We start from the raw sequence: 24,887 nt of genomic DNA on the forward strand, positions 1-24,887 counted from the left end.
CTGCCACCCAATCTTCTAATCATTGTGTGACTGCATTTGAAGCCAGAGCATCTGGGTTAGAATCCCAGCTCTGACACTTACTCCCTGTGAGTCCTTGGATAAGTCACAACCCCCCCCCCCTTCTGTGACTCAGTTTCCTCATCTATAAAATTAAGATGGACTATATGATTTTTAAGGTCCCTTTCATCTTTAAATCTGTGATCTCTACAATCTACAGAGAAACCCCCTTCCATTTGGACTCTGTGCAGGATATTCTCCATTACAGCAGAGGAAAACAACTTCAGTGAGCCTATCTCTCTCTGCTTTATGCCTCTGGTGATGCTGACACCCAGTGGATCAGTGAACAAAGTCATCTCTATGGGGTGCATCAATCAAAGAATCTGAATCTGAAGATATGCATGAGAAACATTATTGGGGGAAAGCCTTCGAAGTGGCTGTGTCTGATAAAGACAATTTCCCCTTTTTTATTATCCTAATAAACTTGAAAAACATCAACAAGCAAGAACATTTCCTGGTATAGAGAAGAAAAAGAGGACCACATACGAACCCATGAACCTCCACTATGTGCAGCTTGGTTTTTTAGAGGCATAATTCCATTTGAACATATAAGTACCAATACTTGTCTCTGTTCCCTTCTGACCTTCTGTCTGCTCTCTTCGGTTTTTTTAAGTGATTCCCAGGTGTTCTTTGCCCGTCCTTCCTTCCTTTCTTCCTTTCTTTCTTCCTTTCTTCCTCCCTCTGTTCCTTCCTTCCTTCCTTCCTTTCTTCCTTCCTTCCTTTCTTTCTTTCTTTCTTTCTTTCTTTCTTTCTTTCTTTCTTTCTTTCTTTCTTTCTTCTTTCTTTTTTCTTTCTTTCTTTCTTTCTTTCTTTCTTTCTTTCTCTCTTTCTTTCTATCTTTCTTTCTTTCTTTCTTTCTTTCTTTCTTTCTTTCTTTCTTTCTTTCTTTCTTTCTTTCTTTCTTTCTTTCTTTCTTTCTTTCTTTCTTTCTTTCTTTCTTTCTTCTCACCTCCCTAAGACCAAATCATCCACCATTTAAGTTTCTTTCAATCCCCTCCCTTTCCTCCTGCCCCCAGCCCCCTAAAAAAATCTCTCCTTTGAAATAAATAAATATAGTCGGGCAAAACAAATCCACATGCTGGCCATGTCTGAAAGTGTTTGTCTCTTTCTGTTTCACTAGTCTTTAAGACAGTCTTACTCTACCAAGTCAAAAGCTTCTTTGTAATTAAAAAAAGTATGAAACAGCAAGACTTTGTATCCTCTGCATCTCTGGGCCAACTGTGTGAATGTGAATATGACTGTTGCAGAAAACTGCCAGGTACCCAAACTGTCAGGAAATGATGGTTTTGGAGGACTGGGCAAAGCATCAGACCTAGGAAAATTACAAACTGCTCTGGCCCCCAGCATCCCATTTGGGCCTAAAATCTTCCTTCAGAGCCTGAAAATGTAGACCTTAGAGGGCCTCTCTGGGGCTCAGTTTCCCTGTTTGTAAAATGAGAAGGTTGGAGAAGGTGATCTCTAAAGTTTATTCCAATTCTCTATGTTTGTGATCCTGCTGAAGACCAGAAGAGGAAGGAAAGAGGGGAGGGGAGGGCAGCTGAGCCTGAGAGAATTTGCATTAGGACCTTGGGAGCCACCTGCTGCCCAGTGGAGAAACATCATCCCCTTGGCCTACCATGCCTTTCAGGAAAAAACCCACAGGTTTGGGGATTTCACAAAACCTCTCCTTGAGGTTCCAGGGGCCAAAATTTACCACTTCCACTCAAGTTTGATTCCTAGGAAGTTCGCTTTGGGAAAGCAGCCTGGAATACTGGGAAGAATGGGTGTTAGGAGACTTTAATAGAGAGGTAGGATGTTAGAGCTGGAAAGAGGATCTGGAAATATAGAATATTAGAATTGATAGGGGCCTTGGAGCATGGAATTGTTAATTACGACATTGACAGGTTAGAGGTAGAAGATAATCAGGGTTGTGTCAGGAGTCAAGGTCATGTTCCATGAGCATCAGCTAAAGGAACTGAGAGGATATTTAGCCTGGAAAAGAAAAGAATTTTTGTGTGTGTGTGTGTGTGTGTGTGTGTGTGTGTGTGTGTGTGTGTGTAGGTGTATGGGAGAGAGAGAGAAGACCCAATCATTATCTTCAAGTATTATTTGAAGGACTGCTATGTGTTTAGTGAGCAGTCTGGCCAATGACGGCCCAGTCTTGGGTGCACTAGCATTTGGTGAGCCTGTTTCCAGAAATGCATGATTACATGGAATGGAGGGGGTGGCCTCTTCACTTCAGAGAATGTGCGGATGGATATTCTGTGACAGTTTCCTGGCTACTTGCTGCATGGTGTTGAAGAGGAATTGTCTTTTCCATTCTTGTTGGCCACCATGTTTAGAGACAGCTCTCTGAGCTCCAAATATACCCTTCCCTCTGACTGAACCTCTCCTTTCAAGGCCTCCTAAGCAATCCTATGGTGAGATAAGGTCACCTCCTGTTTATTGCTTCTTTTCTTTGGTACAGGGCCTCATAAGATCTTGAAAGGTCTCAAGAATCACTAGATGTTCAGCAGCTGAGCCCAGGACGGAACCAGTCATAAGCGACCTATCTAACCCAGGCCAGTAATGGATCAGCCTTGTAGCCAGTCCTGTAAGCAAAGGAGTGACTGTCTATTGGCAACACCACATTTGGAAGTGAATTCAACAGAGCAAATGCTTTAAGTATGACTCCATTTCCTCACCCCCAAGGGGCAGAGATGGCACAGGGCAGAGTATGACCTAAGCTGAAGGAATATTTTTGTACTTTGGTTCTTGCTAAAGTTTTTCAACAAATATCCACTGGTAAATGATAATTGATTTTTAACTGGTTAATTGATATTAAGGAGAAACCAACTGGTTAAATTGATAGCGAGGCATTTGTTAATCAATGAGGGCCCAGTCCAGGGAGCATCCATCTTTAGTGAGCTTCCTGGAGATGTGTGATGGCAACAAGGGGAAGGGCCTAGTTCTCTGAGTACACCTGCTCCCAGGATTAGACCCTCACTGACCATTCCTATGACCTGTGGAGGAGGGTTTATGTTTGTGCTGCTTTATCCCAGAGTGGAGAACTAGGAACAGAGTGGGGAAGTTACAAGACAGGCAGATTTGACTTGATATCAGGAAAATATTCAAAGTTGAGTTCTCCAATAATACCATGGTCTACCCTGGGAGGTACTGAGCTCCTCATCACTGGAGGTCTTCAAGCACAACCATTAACTACAGATGTTTTAGGAGGGAATCCCTGCTTAATTAAGGACTGGTTTAGATCTCCAAGACTCCTTTCCCCTCTGAGATTCTGTACTTCAAAACACAGAATGTTGGAACTAGAGGAGACCTTAGAGAGCATCACTTCCACCCCTCTCCCTGATACCATTTTATAGCTGAGGAAATGTAGGCTCATGAAGGTGAGGTGACTTACCCAAAGTCACACAAAGGCAGAACTGGGCCTAGAACCAAGACTTCATTACCATAGGTCCCTCTGATTCTGCAACTACAGTACAATATCTCTCCTCACGAAGTAATTCTATTAATTTAGTATTTGACCTTAGGTAAGTCACTTCCCCTTTCTAGGACTTAGTTTTCCCATCTCTTCTATGAGGATAACAAAACCTATTATCCTGAAGTCACAGGACTTTGGGGAAGTTGCTGTGAGATAAAGGGTTGGCAAAGAGTGTCAGAAAGTTAAGAGTTTGGGAAGGGGAGAGTTGAGTGAGTGCAAAGTGACAGAGAGGTGGAAAAGAAGACAAAAGTATCAATAAAACATTTAAAAATACAAAGAAGAAAACAAAAAGATTCAGAAAGGGGATATGGAACAATTTTGTTACTACCTTACTAAACTGAATATATACCTTTCAAAAGAAAACTGTATTAAAGAAATCCATAGACTTCATAAGCAATCCTTTTTGCTTTTTATATATTGAAATTTTAATAGTTTTTGACAACTCAAGTTCATAGTAAAAACAAAAAATATTTTTAAAAAGAAAGTCAAAGATTTAGCTGGCTTAGAGCTAAAAAGAACCTTGGGGATCATCTAGTTCAATCCTCCCTTTTTACAGAAGGGGAAACTGAGGACCAGAATGAGGCATTGCCCAAGGCCACATGGGTAGTAGGCAGCAAAGCTAGGATCCTAACCTTAGTGTCTTGCAAAGAGTTGGAAATTGAGAAGATGCCCAATGATCCAAGACAATTCCAAAAGACTCATGATGGAAAATGCTATCTATATCCAGAGAAAGAAGTGATGGAGTCTGAATACAAATCAAAGTATACTATTTTTCACTTTATTCATTCATTTATTTGTTTGTGTTTTCTTTCACAACTTAACTAATATGGAAATATGTTTTGCATGATTGTACTATATAACCTATATAAATTGCTTGCTGTCTCAAGGACAGGAGTGGGGAGGCGAGGGAGAGAATTTGGAACTCAAAATTTTTTAAAAAACTGAATGTTAAAAATTGTTTTTACATGTACTTGGAAAAATTTTTTTCAAAAAAAACCAAACCCTTAGCCTCCTGATTCCAAATTGGATTGTCATGCTATGTCATGTTGTGCCAAGCCATGCAGTTACTAAAGCTTCTGGAAGAAGAATCAGTCTCTTAGAGCAAGAAGGGAGGGCAGTTGAGGCCAGGGTTGGTGAGGACAGGATTGGTTTGTTTGTTTTTAAAGGAAACTGTTATCAGAGTGGCCTTTGTTCTGCCCCTGAGGCCATATAACTTTTTCATGTTACAGAATTTCTACTTGTTTGGATTCTTTAAAGAAGGAGTAATAAACCTAGGCAAAATCTCTGTCTGATGTGAAAGGAGGGCGTAGGGTTGGGGGAGACTTTTCTATGCTGTGTTCTCTGATCTGGGCCACAGGAGTCAGAAAAAGACCAGAATGTGCTTGCCTCCCTCTAGCCTTACCTGGTAGCTTGGTCACATGGATGCCCTTCTGGTTCGCCATGTACAGCCATTTAAGCCTGTCTTCCCTCTCTCCTTTCTACTATCTCTCCTTTTTTTTCACCCATCTCTATTTCCTCTCTGCTCCTTTCACTATTTTCACTCTTTCTTTTCTTCTCTCTCACTTCCCCTTTCTCTTTATACCTTTTCCCCTTTCTTGTCTTTCTTCTTCATCCTCTCTTCTTTCTCTGATCTTTCTTTTTTTCTCTCTCTTCATTATCTTTTTCTTTCTTTCTCTTTCCTTATTGTTTCCTCTCTTCCTAGCTTTCCCTTTCCTCTTTCTCCATCCCCTCTGTTTCTCTCTTTCTCCTTTCACCTCTTCTATCCCTCTTAATCTCTTTCCCTCCTGATCTCTTTTATTCTCGTCATTCTTTTTAACTATCTTTTGCCTCTTTTACTTTCTCTTCTTCTTTCTCTCCTGGTTGCTTCTTTTTCTCTCTCTGTTTCTCTCCCTTCCCCTTTCTGCTCCTCTTCTTGTGTCCTCTCTCTTTTTGTCTCTCTTTCCTCATATTTTTGTTTTATTCTCTCCCCTCATTTTATTCTCTGTCCTCTCCCTTCTTACTTTTTCCTCGCATTTCTTTGTTTCTTTCTTCTCTTTCTTTTTTCTTTCTTCTCTCCCACTCCTTTAGTGTGATATGGTGGAAAAAGCACTAGACTTGGAGCCAGGAGAGAACTAGGCTCAAAACATAGCTTTGGCAGGATTTGAACTTGGGTGCTCTGCTTCCAGATCCAACTCTCTTACTACTGTACAGTACTTGAGAAGCAGGGATCAAGCCTTTTTTTAATTCTTGTACCCCATACACACATGCACTAATCATGGCACCTTGCATGTGTGTTCAGTCATTTTCAGTTGTGTCCAACTCTTTGTGACCCCATTTGAGGTTTCCTTGGCAAAGATACTGGAGTGGTTTGCCATTTCGTTCTCTAGTTCAATTTACAGATGAGGAAACTGAGGTAAACAGGGTTAAGTGACTTGCCCAGGGTCACACAGCTAATGTTTAAGTCCAGTTTGGAATTCAGGAAGATAAGATCAGGAAGATTGAGTCAGAAAGACTCCAGGCCCATCACTCTAACCATTGTGTCACCTACCTTCCCTTACCTTGTATCTAGTAGGTATTTAATTAATGTTTGCTGAATAACCACAAAGAACACCCCCCCCAAACCCCATAGCTTTAACTCTTTCTGGTTGTAAGACCTTTCATTTCTTTGAATGTGTCTTCTTAAATGAAGAACAGGGATAATTATCCTCAAAATTCCCCAAGTGTTGGGAGGAAAGTGCTTTGTAAACCTTAAATCACTCTAGACATTATTCTCTTTGCTTAAAATATAAAATCATTTCTAATCTACAAAGGGTGGTGCAGTGCATGGGGCTCCGAGCTGGGCGCCATACCAGCCAAACGTGCCTGGGACAGCAGGGGAGAGCAGTCCAGGGTCGAGAAGGAGGGCAGAGGTGAGGGTTACTTGAAACAATGGAGGACATGGGGAAGAACTCTGGACTGTGAATCAAAACAGAGATCCTAGCTCAGCCACCTATTCACGAGGTGACCTTGGGTAAATTACTTCTGTTCTTGGAGCTTCAGTTTCCTCTTCTGTAAAAAGAGGTTAAAACAGCCAGTCTTCAAGGCCCCTTTCAGTTTTTAACCTTTGCACCCTATGTTCTTGAGTATTCTGAGCTCCAACATTGGGAAACCATCAAAGTAGATCAGGCAGGTTGGGAGCATGAAGACCAAAACTGATCTCAGAGCTCCCTCTAGTGGGGCTGAGAAGGCAATCCTTCCTCTAGCGTAGAAGAATGTCTAAACCTCTGTTAGAGACTACTTTGGGATTAAAATCTGTGCCAGAAGCCAGCTCTTTGCTCTGTCAGGAAAAAAGAGGAAGCTTAGCTGCCCTGGTCAGATGGGGAAACATCTCAGGTCCTCGTCTCTATAACAATGGACTTCTGTTTGAGTCCTTTGTTCTACCACTTACTAACCTGACCTTGACCAGTCATTTTTCCTCTCTGAGGCTCAGTTTCAACTTCTAGAAAATGGGAACTATTTTAATATTCTCAGAATATCCAAGTAGGAAGGAACCTTATTTAGTCTAGCCCATACCTGAACAAGAACCCCTTTACAACATATCTGACAATATGTTGTATCACTTTTGCTTGAAGACCTTGAGTAAAGGGGAATTCACTACCTCCTGAGGCAACCCATTTCACTTTGAGATACTAATTACAGTTTTAAAATATGTCTTTACTCATTTCTTTTTTTATATCACCATGATTTCTCCCAGGTCTCCTCCTTCTCCCTCTCCCAGAGAGCCATTCCACATAACAGTTAGCATTTTGAAGACAAAAAAAAAAAGAAAAATAAGAGAAAAAATCAGCATTACCGATCAATGTATTGAAAACGCCTGGAAATGTATGCAACAGACAACATTTGTGGGTCTCTCATCTCTGCAAAGGGGTGTGTATGTAGTGGGGCGGGGTTCTTCTCATGTCTCTTCTTTCTGGCTAAGCTAGTTCTTTGTCATTTTGCAAAATTAATTTGTGATTTTGCGTGTGTTTTTTTCCTGTTTATATTGTTGTAGTTACTGTGTATATTGTTTCTTGGCTCTGCTTACTTCACTCTGCATCAGTTCATGTGGATCTTTCCATACTTTCCTGTATTCATCATATTCCTTATTTCTCTATTTATTTATTTATTTTTAGTTTTCAACATTCACTTTTAAAATATTTTGAGTTCCAAATGTTTTCCCCTCCCCGAGACAGCATGCAATCTGATATAGGCTATACGTATACAATCATATTAAACAGTACAGTAACGTTTCATTACATCACATACCACAATTTGTTCAGCCATTTCAAATAGTTAAAAATGTTAGGAAGTCTACCCAAGAATTCGAGATTTAAGTCATAGTACTATCTTGGGCCAGTGCTTGTGTTGAAAAATTGACTAGATGAGACAAAACATTGCATAAGGGATATGGAGTCAGAGGATGTGGATTTGAATCCTGTCTCTGCCACTAACTAGTCATTTGACTTTGGGCAAGTCTCTTTCAGAATCTTAGAGTTCAGAGGAATCACCTAGGACTAGGAGGTGGGGAACCTCAAGTGCAGCCCTTTGTCTGAATCCAAACTTCACAGAACACAATCCCCTCAACAAAGGGACCTAGATTCTAGGTCAACCTGTACTTATCCCACATGGGTCTTAGTTTTCCCATCTGTAAAAATAAGGGATTGGGCTAGCTAGTCACTAAAATTTCATCTGGTTCTAAATCCCATGAACCTATAATGTCACTTGTACAAAACTGATGTGAAAAAATGCTTTATAAAACATTAGGGACGTGTGAGCTATTATTATTACTGTCACTGTCTCTCAACTAGTTCTTTTCCCAGGTCCCGAAAAGGAATCCTTGACAATGGGTGTCACCCCATTTGGGCAGATCTATAAAACAAGAACTAGAGATCTTTTCCTTTGTTTCCCTCTCTCATGGGATGTTAGTGCTGGAAGAGCCTCAGACCACAGAATGCCAGAGCTTAATGAAACCTTGGAATATAGAATGTTAGAAGAGAACACAATTCAGAGTGCTAGAGGTGAGGTAGACCTAAGAATAAGTTGAAAGGAAATTAGAGCATAAAAATATGGGATCACTCAGTAATCAACAAACATCTATTTAATGCCAGGGACTAGGTGCCAGGAACTGTGCTAGATAATGGGGAAATAAATACAAATAATGAAATAATATCTGACCACAAATTCCACCTCTGACACATACTGTATGTGGGCTACAAGGAAAAAGAAAGACATAATTCTTGCCCTGATTCTCAAGTACTACATGGTGGTAAGATAATGAATTCCGCTTTGGAAATGATAGAGAAGTCTACAGGGCATCCAATTAGAAAGATGCAATAGGTAGCTTGTGATGTGGGACCTGGACCTCAGGAGAGAAACTAAAGATCTGAGAATCACATTAATTAAAACTTATGGAAGCTGATGAAATCATTAAAAGAAAGACTGTTTCGAGAGAAGAGAAGGTTCCTAGAATGTCAGAACTGAGTGGTACCTTAGAACAATTTTTGGAACCCAGAACCTAAAATGATGGAGCTGGGAGGGACCTTAGAAATGAACAGAACTGAACTTAACCCCTTCATTTTTACAGAGAATTCACTCCCTTTCATCATTAGAGATACAGAAGGGACCACCGGTCCACCAGCTCTGGACTGGGATTCACATTAATGCCGAAGAACAAGAAGAGAAAACCCAGGGGTGGGAGGAAGGGTAGGTCTGTTTTATGTTGGCTGTGAGTATGAGCCCTTTCTTTGGTTTTTATCAGGACCCTGGTGTTTTCCTTTGGGGATGTTTACCTTTATAGCTACCCTGATAGCTCTCCTCTGCTCTCCCACTTCACACCCAGGTTCCATAAGCCTGATGAAAGGAGACATCGCAGGTCTGACACTTTTGGAGAAATGGAAAATTTGCCATCTGCCCGGAGAGAGGGAATGGCCAGGCAGTATGGATGAGAGCAGTCTAAAAGCAAGCTGACTCCTCCTTCTTGGCTTCCCCTCTCTTTTCCTTCTAGGTTCCCTCTTTCTTCTAGAGCAGGGGTTTTAACCTTGGGGGATGGTGAAATTGGATGGGAAAAAAGACATTATTTGGACAAAATTAGTTTCTTTTGTAATCCTATGTGTTTCATTTTATGTATTTAAAAATATTCTGAGGTCTATAGGCTTCACCAGATAGCCAAAAGGTGTCTAGGACACAATAAAGGTCTGATTTAGAATCCTTTCCCCTTCTGAACCCCAATTCTCTTGGACTAACTTCTTCCCTCACAAAACTCTCTCCCTCCCCCCACCTCACACACTTTCTAAACTTTCTCTCTTGGGTATCCTGATTCTGTATATAGTATCTTCTATGGCCCTTCTGAGCCAACTCCTCTGTTTTCAGATGTGGCCACAAAGGGGCGCCTGAAGGTCATTGGACCTAGGGGCTTCCTCTTTCTCCTTGCAATGGGGGAGGTGTGGTGCTAAAAGGAGAGACCTTAAGGAGAGACCGCTTCTCTTGTTCCCCTGAGATTGTCTATTCTTTCGGAAGGAGCTTTGTTTGGGATAGGTAACAGTGGGTCTCGGAGAACCTCTCTCCTTCCAAGCCTCTAGAATTCTCCTAGAGGTCAGGAAGTTAGGGGAGGTACCTTGTGTCCACACTGTGGTCCCACTTTGGGAGGTACAAACAGTTACTTGCTGTGTGATCTTGCCAAGCGAAGTGACCCCTTTAAATGCCATCTGGCTTGAAGGTCTGTGTTTCTACCAATCAACATTTCGGTGTATCTAAAAATCTTATCTACATTCATTCAGAGGATCAGATCTCAACATATACATGCCTTTTTAGCGTATACGAAATGTTTTCCAAATCCTCACCAATTTGGATCCAACCAATAGGTTAAGACTTTTACTTTGTCACTGAACCTACATGAGCGCCAGAGCAGCCCGTGAGGCATTTTCCTGTTAGCCCTAGTTCTCACTACACAACCAACCTACCTTCTCTTCCACTCACATATATCCTAGATGATATCTTTTTTTTCAACCAACAAGTATTTATTTATCTATTTTTTAAGCTGATTGGTGTTTCTTTTTTCTTTTTTTAAAATAGTATTTTATTTTCTCCAATTACATATAAAGTTTTCAACATTCACTTTTATAAGATTTTGAGTTCCAAACTTTTTTCTCCCTACCTCCTGCCTTCCCCTCCCCCATGATGACAAACGATATGATATGTTACATATGTTAATCATATTAAACATTTCCATTTTAGTCATGTTGTGAAAGAAGAACTAGATAATATCTTTTAACCATGTCTTCTGTGCAAGTACTTTTTGGTATTATGCTGCAGGTTACTTATATCCACTATACATTTGTTCAATGATCCTTGGGGGACATCTTTGGAGATTGTGGTATTCCATGACTTGCAAAATATGTCATCAATAGGCCGTTATTAATGGAAAAATATGGAGTTTTGTTTTAGGGAGAAGGTTGGGATGGTTGAAAGGGCTACACCATTTCCCAATGTATTCTAGTCTGTCTGTTCTCTCTTTTAACTATTTAATTCTGGGCCTACCCAGCTTGTTGGCTGCTGGCAATGCAGGCCCCCAAATATATGCATTAATGGACCATCCATCCGAATGAAGATCATAGTAAGGATAAGAATCATTCTTCATCCATTAGTTTTTTCCTTGTGGGGTAGTTTCAGTAGCTGTGAGTTTCGATTGGGAGGTGGATCAATTGTGTGCCTGGGACGGTGTGGCCTTCCTTGTTGCCTACAATAATGCTACGAAGCAGCTGCACATTACTGAGTTTAGAGGGATAGATAACACACCTAGAATCTAGGTGTAGATGACAGAATCTAAAAAGATCCTGATGGGCTAGCTAGAACATTGGTCTGAAGATGAGATTTAATGGGATAAATGCAGTTGCACTTTTATTTTTAAAAAAATCAACTTCACAAGGACAAAACAAGGGAAGTATGGTTGGATAAGAGTTTGTTTTTAAAAGATCTGCATGTTTTAGTGGTCTGTAAACTCAATAGGAATAAAAAATGTAATAAGTGGCTAATATTTATAATAATATTTATAAAATATTTGATAATATTTGCAAAGCACTTAGCATAGTGCCAGGCACATAGTAGGTTCTTAATAAATGTTTATCCCCTTCCCTACCCCCAAATGGGCTAATTTGCTATGGGGGGCATTAAAAGAGTCATAGCTTCCAGGCATAAGGAAGCAGAAATAGACCCTTGTCCAAGTCATACCTGCAGCATTGTTTTCTGTTCTGGAGACCTCATTCTAGGAAGGACATCGAGAGCATCCAGAGGAGAAAATGATTTGCTTATAGACATGCAAAAGTATGTATGACGGTCATAAGTCATTAGATATAGTGGTCTCTCTCTTTTTCATGAGGGTAGACACAATTCACTCCACCCCACCCCACCCCCAAACCTTTGGTATCTTCTGCTTATCTGAATAACTTGAGAATGCATCCTTCAGTGTTTCCAAATTGCATCTCTTCTGCCAAGGATTTCAATTTAATCCAATTCAACAAGGATTTATTAAGTAGCTACTATGTATCTGACAGAGGCATCAGTGGCCTGGTGATGAGACTGCTGGCCTCAGAGAACCTTCTCTAACATGTGCTGAGTGTGACCCTGGACAAGCCACTTAACATCCCAGTGTCCTGGGCAGCTCTCCAAGATTCTAAGGCAAAGAGAAGGTGCTGAGCAGTATTGGTAAAGGAATTTCTAACCTAGCAGTTCGCCGTTCTAGAGACATCACAAAGGTAGTCCCTCTCCCTATGAGTAAGGCACTGTATTGCGGATACGAAAATAAGACAGAGATTCCGTGATCCAACCCATATCGGGACAAGAATCTCCTTGACAACATATAGGACAAATGTTCATCTACTCATTTCTTAAAGAATGCCATTGATGGGAAGCCCTCTCCCTCCTGCCTCCCCCTATTCCTTTTCCCCCTTCCCTCCCAAGTCAAGCCCACTCCATTTTTGGAAAACTCTAAAGGTTAGCAGTTTCTCTTGATACTGTATCTAAATTTCTCTCTCTGAAGCACCCATCCATTGTTCCTGCTTTTGTCTTTTAAGGCCAAACAGAACAAATCTAATCCCTTCTCCACACAAGAGCTTATCATGTCTTCCTACCTACATACACCCCCTCCTCCCTTCTCTTCTCCAGGAGAGAAACACCCCTAATTCCATATGGTATTGTATTTCATGAAAAGTCTTTCTCTCATTCCTCATCAGTGCTTGAAGGTCACCTCAGGCCCTCAGAGGCCATGCCATTGGAGGACACGCTCCATCCAGCAGGTGCTACCAACCTGGCAAAGGATTTGGGTACAGTTGGGTGAGAGACTGTTGTCTGAGGCTCATCTTCTCCCACATTGGGGGCAGGGGATGAATTTTTCTGATCACTTAGGCTCTGGAAGACCACCAGCTGAGTTCTAGAGGGCAGCTGATCTTCAGACTCAGACAAATGAAATTAAGGAGCTTGGAAGTGCTATGGTACAATTATCTGTGTTTGTGAATTATGCTCAGCTAAATTGGGAGCTCCAGGGGGCCAGTCTTGTCTAAATCTGGTATCTCCCCAGTGTAGCCTAGTATAGTATAGTGCTCTGTGAACAATGGATCCTTGATAAACGTCTGTTGAAATAAGTCTCTCAACACCCCCTGTGAGATAGATAATGCAACCACTATAATGCCCATTTTACAAATGAGGAGATTGGCACTCAGCAAGGTCAGGTAACTTTGCCCACGACTGCTTAGTGAATCAGTGGCAGAGCCAGAATTAGAATCTGGGTCCTCTGACTTTTGACTAGACTAGTTGGCCTCTCTAATCGAGGACAGATCATAGGATCATTGTTCTAAAGCGGGGACAGACCTCAGAGGTGATTTTGTCCAACCTCCTCATTTTTCAGATGAGTAAAACTGAGGCTGGTTTCCTCCATTCCACAAGTAGTATCAGAGGCTGGAGTTGAACCCAAATGCTCTGACAGCCTAGCCAGTGCTTTTTACATCATCGAGGTATTGGGGCTCAGAAGAGAGGGTCAGCACCCTGGCCCTTATGGTCTCTGGCATTTCAGCCCTTGGACTCCACCCCTTCCCACCACACCCCTACAGCCTTAGCCTGAGGCTCACTGTCTTCTACAAGCAGCATGTCTAAAGGCTGGCATAGGCCCTCCCATTCCCTTTCCTGCTTTCATTCAGAACTAGTTTGGGGTGGCGGTGGGAACAGAGGTTAGAAACGGGGTTCCAGGAGCAACTGATCTAGTTAGAGAGGCACGATTGAAGAAAGAACTAAAGATATAAGGCAGTTTGTGGCATGGGTCAGTGAACGACAAATACAGCGTGGAGGGCCACCTTCTATGCTTATCTGCCTGTGAGTCTCCGGCATTCGTGCACCGCTGCTCCCACCCCTCATTCTGCAAGGCTCCGCTCCCAGGCCACCTTCCTGGTATAGGCTAAAGAACACCGGTTTTAGAGTAAGAAGACCTAGGTTTAAGTCCCAGCTTGGTCACTTAGTATCTGTGTGACCTCGGGCAAATCTCTTCTCTGTTCTGGGCCTCAGTTTCCTCCGTAAAAGGACACTGGAGGGAGGCTGGCAGGGAGGGACAGGGAGGTTAAACTAGGTGAGTTCTAAGTCCTAAGTCCTGTGGGTGGGGTTTTTTTTCCACCTGTGAAATTTTTCTAGTAGGGAATGATGTTTCCTTCCTTGGACACTTCATAGCATTTGACTGGTAGCTCTTCACCTAGGTATTTATGGACTGCTTTGGTTCAGTAGTTATTTGTAGCCTTCTCTCTGGGTCTGTTTTCTTCTACGTAAGATGAAGGGGTTACATGAGATCAAGGGTTCTTAACATGGAGTCCATGGACCCTGTGGATAGATTTCAGGGTAGCTGTTAACACCGATAGGAAAAAAAAATACATCTTTATTTTCACTAATCTCTAAATGAAATCGAGCGTTTCCTTTCATTTTGAATTTAAAACCACATACACTATTCTCAGAATGGGTCCCTAGGCTTCACCAGGCTGACAAAGGGGTCCGTGACACAAAAAGGTTTTAAGAACCCCTGTTCTATGTGATTTCTAAGGGCCCTTCTTACGCTCAATCCTATAATCCTTCCACAAGATTTTGTGCTTGGGGAGAGCCACGGCTCTTTGGATTCCCAGGACAAGCACAAGCCTGGCTCTGTAGGAACCGTTAATAAATGAATGTTGGTCTGAATGGAACTGAATTGAAGGGGGATCCTGAATTGAGGGAGGGAGAGACAGTGGCTTGGAGGTTTCCTATTCAAACTTAAACCTTCATCCACAGATAGACAAACAGAAGGCAGTCACACACAGAGCTTGGGGTCCTGGAGTGGGGGTTCTAGAGGGAAGGAGAGAAGGCAGTCTCTCTCCTTTAGGAGGCCTGGGTCCCTGGAATGAAGATCTGTTCGGGACTTTGGTTTGGGAGGGGCGGGGGGGAGGGTGCTGCTCTACCTGGCCTCCCTCCCCGCCAGCCTTAGAAGTTTGTCCCTAAGAGTCGAGAGATTTGGGAAGAGCCTTCCCCTGCATTCCCCCATTGTCTTCTGATGCTCTTCCCCTTCCCCTTCCCCTTCCCCTCCCCCAGAGCCTGGGCTGGCCTGGGTCTCTATCTTTCCCCTCTCCTCCCTCCACCGAGGGCTTAGCGGCAGAGGGGCTGGGACAACGTCCACTGAATTAGTGCCGGTCTATTCCCTGAAAGGGGCGGGGAGGGGGGGGTGAGGTTAGGACAGGAGAGGAGGGGAGGGGAAGGGGGAAAGGAGGAAAGGGAGGGGGGAGGGGAAAGAAGGGGGGGAGGGGATAAGAAGAGAAGAGTAAAGGGAGGGAAGGCAGAGAGGGGGAAGGGACGAGGGCCCGGGAACCCAAACCATGCGGGGCCCCGCTAGCCACCAGGAGCAGCCCCCAGCCCCAGCGTCCCAGCGCCCCAGCCCGGCCAGGTGATGGAGTTGGAGCGGTCTGATCCCCGCTCCCGATGCCTTCTCCTGCTCCTGCTCTTTCTGTTGCCCCTGCCCTTGTCACTGCCCCTGTCGCTGTCCCAGACTCTGCCCCAGGAGCTGTCGCGGGAACCCTCGGGTGAGTTGTGGCTTCTTGGGCTCAAGCTGTGACCGGGGCTGGGAACAGGGCGGTAGAGGAGGGGCGTCCAGACTTGTGCCCAGTGCGGGCACCGACCCCTACTGGGGGCACCCGCGGAGGTGGAAGAGGGGAGCCCACTGGGGGCTGGGTCCCTGGGGGTAGTGGAAGGAGTAGGATGGGATGGTCCCCCTCTCCCTTGTTACCTGAGTGGCTGTTGTGTTCCGGGGTGAGTTAGAGGGCTCTCTGTGCCCTGCTGGAGATGTGAGCTGCCCTGTTGAGTATGAGTTGAGAATAGGGCGGAGGGACGCGTTAAGTTGAGACTATTATGTGTACAGGTGTGAATTGAATTGTCCTGTGTGGATGTGGGGGAGGTGAGGAGAGGGAGTTGTGAGTAGATGGTATGTGATATATGTATGTGGGGTGAGGGTTGTGTGCTGCTTTGAGGCGGGGTGCAGATCCTCTGTGAGATATCGTGTTTGAGCGTGAGTTGTGGGGCAGCCTAGGTGGTAGGGCATGTGGTGATTTTGGTACGTGAGTTGGGGGGCTATATGTGGTATAAGTTGGAGTGGTATTTGCAGATATGAATTGTGAGATGTTGTATAGTGGAGTGAATTGTGGTTTCACATGCAACAAGAACCTCAGAGGCCATTTGGTTCAACTTCCTCATTTTACAGATACAGAAACTGAGGCACAGAGATTAAGTGGTTTATCTAGGGTCTCATAGCTAACGTGTCTGAGGCCAGATTTGAACAAAAGTCTTCTTGATCTGCAAGTCCAGTGTCATTTTCAGTACATCACTCTTCAACGTGTATGTGTGTGGATAGGTTGGAGTAGCGTGGGGAGGAGAATACGTTTTGGTGTATGTAGCTGTGGGGGGCTGGATGTTCTCTGAGGGTGTTACTTGGAGAGTGTGAGTTATAAGATATGTGGCATAATGTAAGTTGTGGGGTGTTGTGTGATGAGACAAGTTGACGGGGTGGGGGTGTGCTGTGTTTTCTGGGCTTCATAGGAAAAAGGGAAAGAGAAAACTTTTTCTTTTCTTTCCCCTAGTCTTGGAAAGGGAAAGGTGGGAATCTGTGAAGAGCCCTAGGGTAGGGAAGTGTTTCAGGATGAAGATGAAGCTGTTTATGGGAGGGTGCGTGTCATCCTGGGAAGCTGTGTGTGTCCTGGGAGGTGGGGTAGGGACTCAGAAATATTGTGGGGGTCCTAGAGGGAACTCTTCCAGTTCCCTTTATCATACAACCACACACTCATACACAATCACATAGTAGTAGTCCCATACTGTCTCTTAAGTGGCTATATACTGTCACACAGACATATGTATGTCATACACACACTCTGACATAGTTTCACACAACCACACATAGAGTCATACACACTATTCTAGGCACTCAATCTCTCCCTCCCCCCAGTGCAGACTATGTTTGTCCTTCCTATCCCCCATCTAGGTCTGGCGCTTGATTGGAGCCCCTTGACAGAGGCCCCTGTCCATTAAGGGCCTCTTTTCTCTTCAGAAAAGCATTCAAACTTTGAAGCAAAGTTGACTCCCCCCAACCCCCCTCCCCCTTTTGTCTGGTGAGCTGGCTCCTGGGGCCTGGAATTTCTCTTCCCTGAAGAGGGAAAATCAGGGAGGCCCAGGCCTTGAGTAGCTTTTGTTTGGATCACTATGGCTACAACTGCCAAGCTGGAAACCACTGTTAGTTGGTCCCTAACCATCCCTCCTCCCTCCCCCACCCTCCACCTTCCATCATTGGTGAGAGGGAGTGGGGGAGTACATGCCAGAAAGCTGGATGGAAGGTTGAGGGTGAGGTTGTGGAAACTCTGGTCTCTGGGCTAATAATATGACCTGAACTGGTCCCAGTCCATCTCTGAGGTTCCTGAGGGATCAAGAGTTGGAAGTCATAGGCTAAAGGGCCATTTTCATTTCTGCTAAAAATCATTCAGGGCGTAAATTTATGTTCTGGGGTCCCTTCCAGCTCTGGTCCCTAGGTCACTGAAGACCTAGGGACCTCTCAGAGTCAAGTCTGTCCCCTCAGGACCATGACATATACTTACAAAAATAAACATCTTAGACACACTTTGTAAATATTTGTGTGGCACTGTATAAACCAAGAAGAGCTATTTAAATGTAATGGTCTCTTACTTATTATCATTTGGATAGGACATAGTCACAGACGTACAGGTTCATGCTAACCCTCATGAATAAGACAGCCACATTTATACGTTCTCATTCAGATAGGCATATACACACCTGTATGGAGATATGCAGTCATACATAAAATTATCTAGTCTCTCTCACACACCCACATCGACACTTCCCCATAATATACAGTCATACACATAGATATAATCACATAAACAAAGCCACATTAATGGACAAACATGCATGTCAACATGCATTCATGGACATGCTAAAGCACAGTCATGTAAACACATAACCATTTACATACCCAGACATAGCTATATATACGTGTAAGCACATAGTGTCTCAATGCACATGCAGGTACATACATATACATAGTGTGGGTATTCATTTGTTTCAGTTGTGTCCGACTCTTTGTGACCCCATTTAGAGTTTTCTTGGCAAAAATGCAGGACTGGTTTGCCATTTCCTTCTCCAGTTCATTTTCATTTTATAGTTGAGGGTTAAAGTGACTTACTCAGGGTCACACAGCTAGTAAGTATCTGAGGCCAGATTTGAACTCATGAAGATGAGTCTTCCTGACTCAAGGCCTGGTACTTTATCGACTGTCCCACCTAGCAAATGCACACAAATACAGCACTAGAATTAGATTTCTGGTTGAGCTGGGAAGCTGAATTTGGAGGCTGTGTGTCCATCTCTCTCTGATCATGGGAGATGAGGGGTATTGGCATTGGGGTAGGCTGTGACCCCTGTGGAGAGAACAGCTGATTCCAGCCTTCATATGGTAGGTTTTCCAGGATCCCATTGATTTGACCCAGGGCGTCTGTCTGCCTAGGCTTTGTCCCTAAATTAGAGCCTTCCAGGTTCTGAGTTGAGGCCTGGGCCCTCTTCCCTTGCAGACTCCTTCCTCCTCCCTCACACTTGCCACAGAGGCCCGCGCAGTTTCCATGGAGAAGCCCAGAGTATTTCTGTAAATCTGCCAGGCCAGGGGAGGATGCCATTACACAATGGGACGTGAGGTCCTTTCATTTCCAATCTCTAATCCCAGGCTCCTAGGGTGAGAAAGTAGAGAAGGAGGATGGCAGACTGAGCAGTTGGAGAAGGCAGTTAGCAAAGCTTACCTAAATAGACATGGGGTGGGGGGAGTAGCTAAGATCTCGGGGACAATGGTAGAACATATTTAGAGATGGAAGCGATTTTGTATATCTATATAGATTACTTAACAAAGCACCACAGATATGTGACCACATTTGAGCCTCATAAAAACCCTTGAGGTAGATGCGATTATTCCTTATTTTACAGATAAGGAAGCTGAGCTGAATTAATGAAAAGATTTACTATTAATGAAAAATGCTTTCCATATGCAAAACGCTGTGTTAAGTGGAAGGGATATGGACAGAAGGAAAAAAAGTCTTTCCCTGGTGTCAGTGAACTCTAATTGTAAGTGGGGAGATGACATCTATAGAAGTTTCAGTTTGGAGTCAGAGGCAAGGGCCTCATGGTCCTTAGGATGCAGTAGCAAAGCAGGTGATAATGCTTCATCTCTAATGTCATTTTCACTGCTAAAATTATATCCATCTCTGATGTTGAACTGTTGATACTGAGACGTTTATTTTCTGGGTCTGCTGTAGCTGTGGCTGCTAAGGATGCCCCCCTCCCCCTATCTCCAGCGCTGAAGGCCACTGATGTCTTCTAATAATGTCATCCGGCTGCTCCCAGTGGGCCAACTCCCAGTGGTCTCCACTGGACACAACTCAAGTCAGATTCAATGTTAAATAACTTGCCTGCCCGCAGGGTCACACAGCTAGAGTGCCTGAGGCAGGATTTGAATCCGTGTTGGCACTATCCACGATATCAGGCTGCCTCTACTGAATTGCTTCTACGTTTTCCTTGGTTACTCAGGGCCATAAAACTCAATCTCAATGATTGTCCTGGATTGTAATGGTAGCTCACACATCTAAGTTTACCAAAGGCTTTCCTCATGACTTTCCTGTGAAGTAGGGAGTGCAAAAAAATATACACACACATGTGTATATTTGTATACGTACATATATACATATATAATCCCATTTGGCAGAGGGAGAAACTGAGACTCAGAGAGGGCAGTAACTTGACCAAAGTTTGTACCCCCAGGACTGATGACTTTGGAATCAGTACTCTCTTCCCTCTCTGTACCACACCGCTTCTTCAGAATAGACTAGTTCCATTTACCCTGAAGCAAAATTTCCTGTCCCTTCTTCAATCAATCAATCAACAAGCATTTATTAAGTGCGAGGCACCATGCTGGGAATATAGAGCCAAAAATGAAATAGCACCTTCTTTGGAGGAGTCCCTCGAAATCTATCACATTTCATTGTCTCCTGCAGGCCTCTCTGTGCCTAGCAGTGGTAATGATTGCTGTTCAGTTGTTTTCAGTCATGTCCAACTCTCCACAGTCCCATGTGGTGTTTCCTTGGCAAAGATACTGCAGTGGTTTGCCATTTCCTTCTCCAACTCATTTTACAGATGAGGAAACCAAGGCAAACAGGGATAAGTGACTTACATTACACAGCTAGTAGGTATCTGAGGCCAAATTTGAACTCAGGAAGATGAGTCTTCCTGACTTCAGGACTGGCACTCTATCCACTGGGCTACCTCGCTGCTCCCTGGTAATGATAACAACTGGTAATAATAAATTGGCTCAGGCCTACCTCCTCTGACTGCTTACTTCTTGCGTGACCTTGAACAGATAACTTAACCTCCGTGGATCTCAGTTTCTTTACTTGTAAAATGAGGGGATTGGACTAGGTGACCTCTGAGGTACCTTCTAGCTTTAGACCTATTATCCTATATAGCAGCTTGACTCAATGATGTGATGAGGGACAGTTCCCTCTATTTCTCTCCTAACTTCATTCAGGCTTGGAAACTAGATAACAAAGCTTATTCGAACTGTGTGTAAACTGTGTGTAAATAGGCTGAGTAGGAAGCTACTGTCTATTTCCAATTATGACCTAGGCTTTAACATAAAGGATTGCAGATTTAGAGCAGGAGGGGACCTCAGAGGTAATCTAGTCCAATCCCCTCCTTTTACAGATGAAGAAACTGAGGCCCAGAAAGATTAAGTCATTTGCCCAAGATCACACATGTATAAGGGGTCAGAGGTGGGATTTGGACCCAAGTTCTCTGACTTCAGAGTCAGTAGCTTTTCCGCCTCATTGAAGAGATGTATGATAGGTATTTGAAGGGGATGGCCTTGTGGTATTAGAAAGAGAACAGATGGGCAACTCAGATATTTGGCAGGTATCTTTGAAAAGTGAGTGAGAAAGAACTCTCCAGTATGTGGGGTGGGTCTTTTATGGAAAATCTATAGGAGAAAATGGATGAGAATTGCATGAAGTAAGAAGGTTTTGAAAGAATGAAAGAAGGAAGGAAACAAGCATTTATTAATCACCTACTTTGTACAAGCATCGTGCTAAGCACTTACGAGTATTATCTCATTTTATTCCCACAGCAACGCTGGGAGGTAGGTACTATTCTTATCCCTAATTTTGCAGTTGAGGAAACTGAGGTAGACAGAGATTATGTGACTTGCCCATAGACACATGACCAGATAAGTGTCTGAGGCTGGATTCGAACTCAGTTCCTCTTATCTCCAGGTCCAGTGCTCTGACCACTGCTGGAATGAATGAGCTACAGGAATGATCAGGAGCTTTGCAAGTGAGACCGGCATTATGAGCCAAGGATTTTAGTGCCTGGACCGCTTAATCTCTCTCATGGGGAGACAATATGGTTTTACTGGAGACAACAGGAGCACTGACTCCCAAATCATCCTAGCTTTGTTTCCTAAGTCACTGAACTTCAGTTTACTCACTGAAGGAAAGGGCGAAAGGATCAGAATTGTCCTTCATAGAGAGGTCCATTGGGAGGCCCGAGTCAATGGACAAGAAAGTCCTGTATAAATCAGAAGGGTGTGAACTCCTAGAGTTTGTTTAGGAGATTCTAGGTGGAAGAAGGCACAGAGGGTGGAGGACGGACGGTGAGATATTACTGTAATTCCAGGGGAGAAAGAACACCAGGCAAAGCAGAGGCCAAAGGCTCTGCTACTGATGTGTGAAGTTGGGCAAATCAGATTCCCTCTCTGTGCCTCATTTTCCTTCTCAGGTGGTTGGGTTAAGCCAGGTATTGTCAACCTTTTTTTTTTTTAAATTCCTTGATGCTCCTTTTTCTATCCTATCTAGCCCCAATCCCCATCCATAGAACCCTCCCCAGAAACAAATAAGTATAGACGAGCAAAAAAAAAAATCAGGTTGGCCACTATACCTCATTGTGACCTCTAGTCCATCCTCCCCCCATGCCCCACTCCCTTCTTGTCAAGAGGCGGAAGGATGCTTGCTTTGGCCTTAGTCTTCTGAAGCCACAATTTGCTCACTGCCTGGTTTAGTTCTCAAGTGCTTAACCAGTCATCTTATAAACTGTTCTGGTTTGTTTCACTTCATGCAGCTTCACTTCTTAGGAGTCTTTCCAAGTTTCTCTAGATTCTCCATATCCATTGTTTTTTATGGCAGTAATATTCCATCGGGCAGCTAGATGGCTCAGTGGATAGATCACTGGGCCTGGAGACAGGATGAACTGAGTTCTGTGTGACCCTGAGCAAGTCATTTAACCTCTGTTTGTCTTCATCCATTGGAGAAGGAAATGGCAAACTACTGTAGTATCTTTTCGAAGAAAACCTCATGGACAGCGTAGTCCATGGAGTCATGAGATGACTGAATGACAATACTCCATTACATTCAGGTACTATGATTTGTTCAGCCATCCCCCAACTGATGGCCACCCACCTTGTTTAAAGTTCTTCCCTACTACAAAAAGTTCTGCTATGACTATTTTGGTGCCTGAGGGACCTTTTTATGTCTTTGACTTCCTTGCCTCATGGTGGTATCAGAGGATCAAAGGGACACCCCATGACTTTTTGAATACAATTCCAAAATGTCTTCCAGAAGCTGAACCAATTCGCAGCCTTTCCAACTTTATCATTTTTATCTTTTCTCATGTTTGGATCAGCAACTTTTAAAAGGAGAAATACTATTCTTAAAAAAGATTGAGAACTTTTGTTTTTACATTGGCAAAATTTCTCTGTGTCCCTTCTCTTCCCCTTCCTAGAGAGCCATCCTATATAACAAAAAATATTTCTATAAAGAGAAAAAAAGATGAAAAACCAGCATCAATGCATTGAATGATCAATGCATTGAAAAAGTCTGGAAACATATGCAATATTCCATACCTAGGGACCACCCACCTCTGCAGAGGTGATGAGCACCTTCTCATACCTTTTCTTAGGGGCGGCTCTTGTACTTTGTAATTTTGCAACATCGATTTGAATTCTTTAATAGTTGATTTTTCATTTACACTGTTGCTGTCATATATATTGTTCTTTTTAATGTTCTTGGACTACTAATTTTAACTTTTTGCAGAACTATTTCATACTCATAGATGTAAGAAGCAGTAGACTTTGGAATTAGGAAGACCTGGGTTCCAATTCTAACTAAGACACTTGGCTGTGTGACCCTGACGAGACAATCAAGATCACTGGGCCTCTATTTCCTCACTGCAAAATAAGGGATTGTCAATGATCTCTAAGGTCCTTTCTAGTTTTAAATCTTTAAATCTATGATTCTATGGCCTTGTTCAAATCCTGCCCCTATCACATATTGGCCACATAACCCTCGGCAAGAAACTTAATCACTCAGATATCTCCTCAAGAAATATTTCAAATGACAAGTCAGAGATGAGTTGCCAATCTACGTCAGTGGAAAGTTTATAACTAGGAGTTCCCAAAGGGTGAAATCACAGATCTAGGCCCTAGACAGATATATTTTAAATTTTATATCAGAGAGGTTTTGTATCAACCTTATCTTTCCTGGCTGATATATTTGAGGGACAGTATGGTCTGAATGAAAGAGTGCTGGATTTGGCATCATGAGACCTGAGTTCAAATCCCAGTTCTGATACTCAACAGCTGTGGTGCCATGGGCAACCTCAGTTTGGAAAATGTACTAGTGAAACTAGTATTACTTGTCTCATTGAGTTTTTGTGGGGACAGTGCTTTTTAAATTGGAAAGAGCTACAGATTTGGAATTATTACTATAATTCAACACTTTAAAAGAGCTCTGATTTCATGCTGTCTTCACTGATATGGATCACAATCTCTTCCTTGCCGTAGATGGTTTCATGAGTTGCTAAGGCCAAAAAAGTTCGCAAAATATCAGGCTCAGAAGGGACTTCTAGACCAAGCCATATAGTCAGTCAGCCAGCCAATAAGTATTTATTATTAAGCATTTACTACAGGCCATGCACTGTGTTAAGCACTAGGGATACAAAGAAAGATAATAACAGTCCCTTCCCTTAAGGAGTTCACATTTCAGTGGAGGAGACCAAGGTTATAACTCAGTACATATAAGATATATATGGAGTAGATTGGAACTAATCTCCGAGGGAAGGCACTAGCAACTATCCTGAGGACTAAGAAGACATTTTCCTGCAGAAAGGGTCAATTTTGAATCTAAAATTTTTTTATATTTGCATTTCTTTTTTTTTTTTTGAGAAAGAGAACAAATTAATTAATTAATTGTTTATTATTTAATTAATTTATTTATTTAACATTCATTTAAGAAAATTTAGAGTTCCAAGTTCTCTCCCTCCAGCCCCTTTTCCACCCATTGAGAAGGCAAGCAATATATCAATGGTACATGTGAAATCATGCAAAACATTATTTCCATATTTGTCGCAAGAAAGCAAGAAAAATAAAGCAAAAAAAATTATACTTCAATTTGTACTCAGAATTCATCAGTTCTCTTTCTAGAGGTGGATAGCATTTTTCATCAATTTGTATTGAGTCTTGAAGGAAGCCTGGGAAAACTACAAGGAGGAAGATTAGTGGACAACTCATTACTTTCTCCTATAGCCCATCCCACTTCGGGATAGCTATAATTGTTAGGAAGTATTTTCCTTCCTCTGAGCCCTTATCTACTTCTCTGCAACGTCTACCTCTTGCTCCTAGCTCTGTACTCTGGGGCCAAGCAGGAAAAGTCTCTTTCATGGGACAGCCTTCAAAGACTTGAAACCCTTTATCATGTCCCCTCCTAAGTCTTCTCTTCTCTAGGCTAAAGTTCCCAAA

The 24,887-nt window shown here is 43.0% G+C and overlaps 1 protein-coding gene across 1 annotated transcript in view; it reads left to right on the forward strand.

Moving 5' to 3' along the window:
• Positions 1–6,319: 6,319 nt before the first annotated feature.
• CRB2 (crumbs cell polarity complex component 2) overlaps positions 6,320–24,887 on the forward strand; it is a 49,344-nt gene continuing 30,776 nt past the window's right edge. Inside the window, exons 1-4 of the mRNA XM_036749815.1 lie at positions 6,320–6,405; positions 9,273–9,449; positions 14,586–14,685; positions 15,405–15,591. Of these exons, the coding sequence (XP_036605710.1) occupies positions 6,320–6,405; positions 9,273–9,449; positions 14,586–14,685; positions 15,405–15,591 (550 nt within the window). The remainder of the gene's footprint in view (positions 6,406–9,272; positions 9,450–14,585; positions 14,686–15,404; positions 15,592–24,887) is intronic.

The sequence above is a fragment of the Trichosurus vulpecula genome, chromosome 3 (assembly GCF_011100635.1).
Source record: "Trichosurus vulpecula isolate mTriVul1 chromosome 3, mTriVul1.pri, whole genome shotgun sequence".
NCBI lineage: Eukaryota > Metazoa > Chordata > Mammalia > Diprotodontia > Phalangeridae > Trichosurus > Trichosurus vulpecula.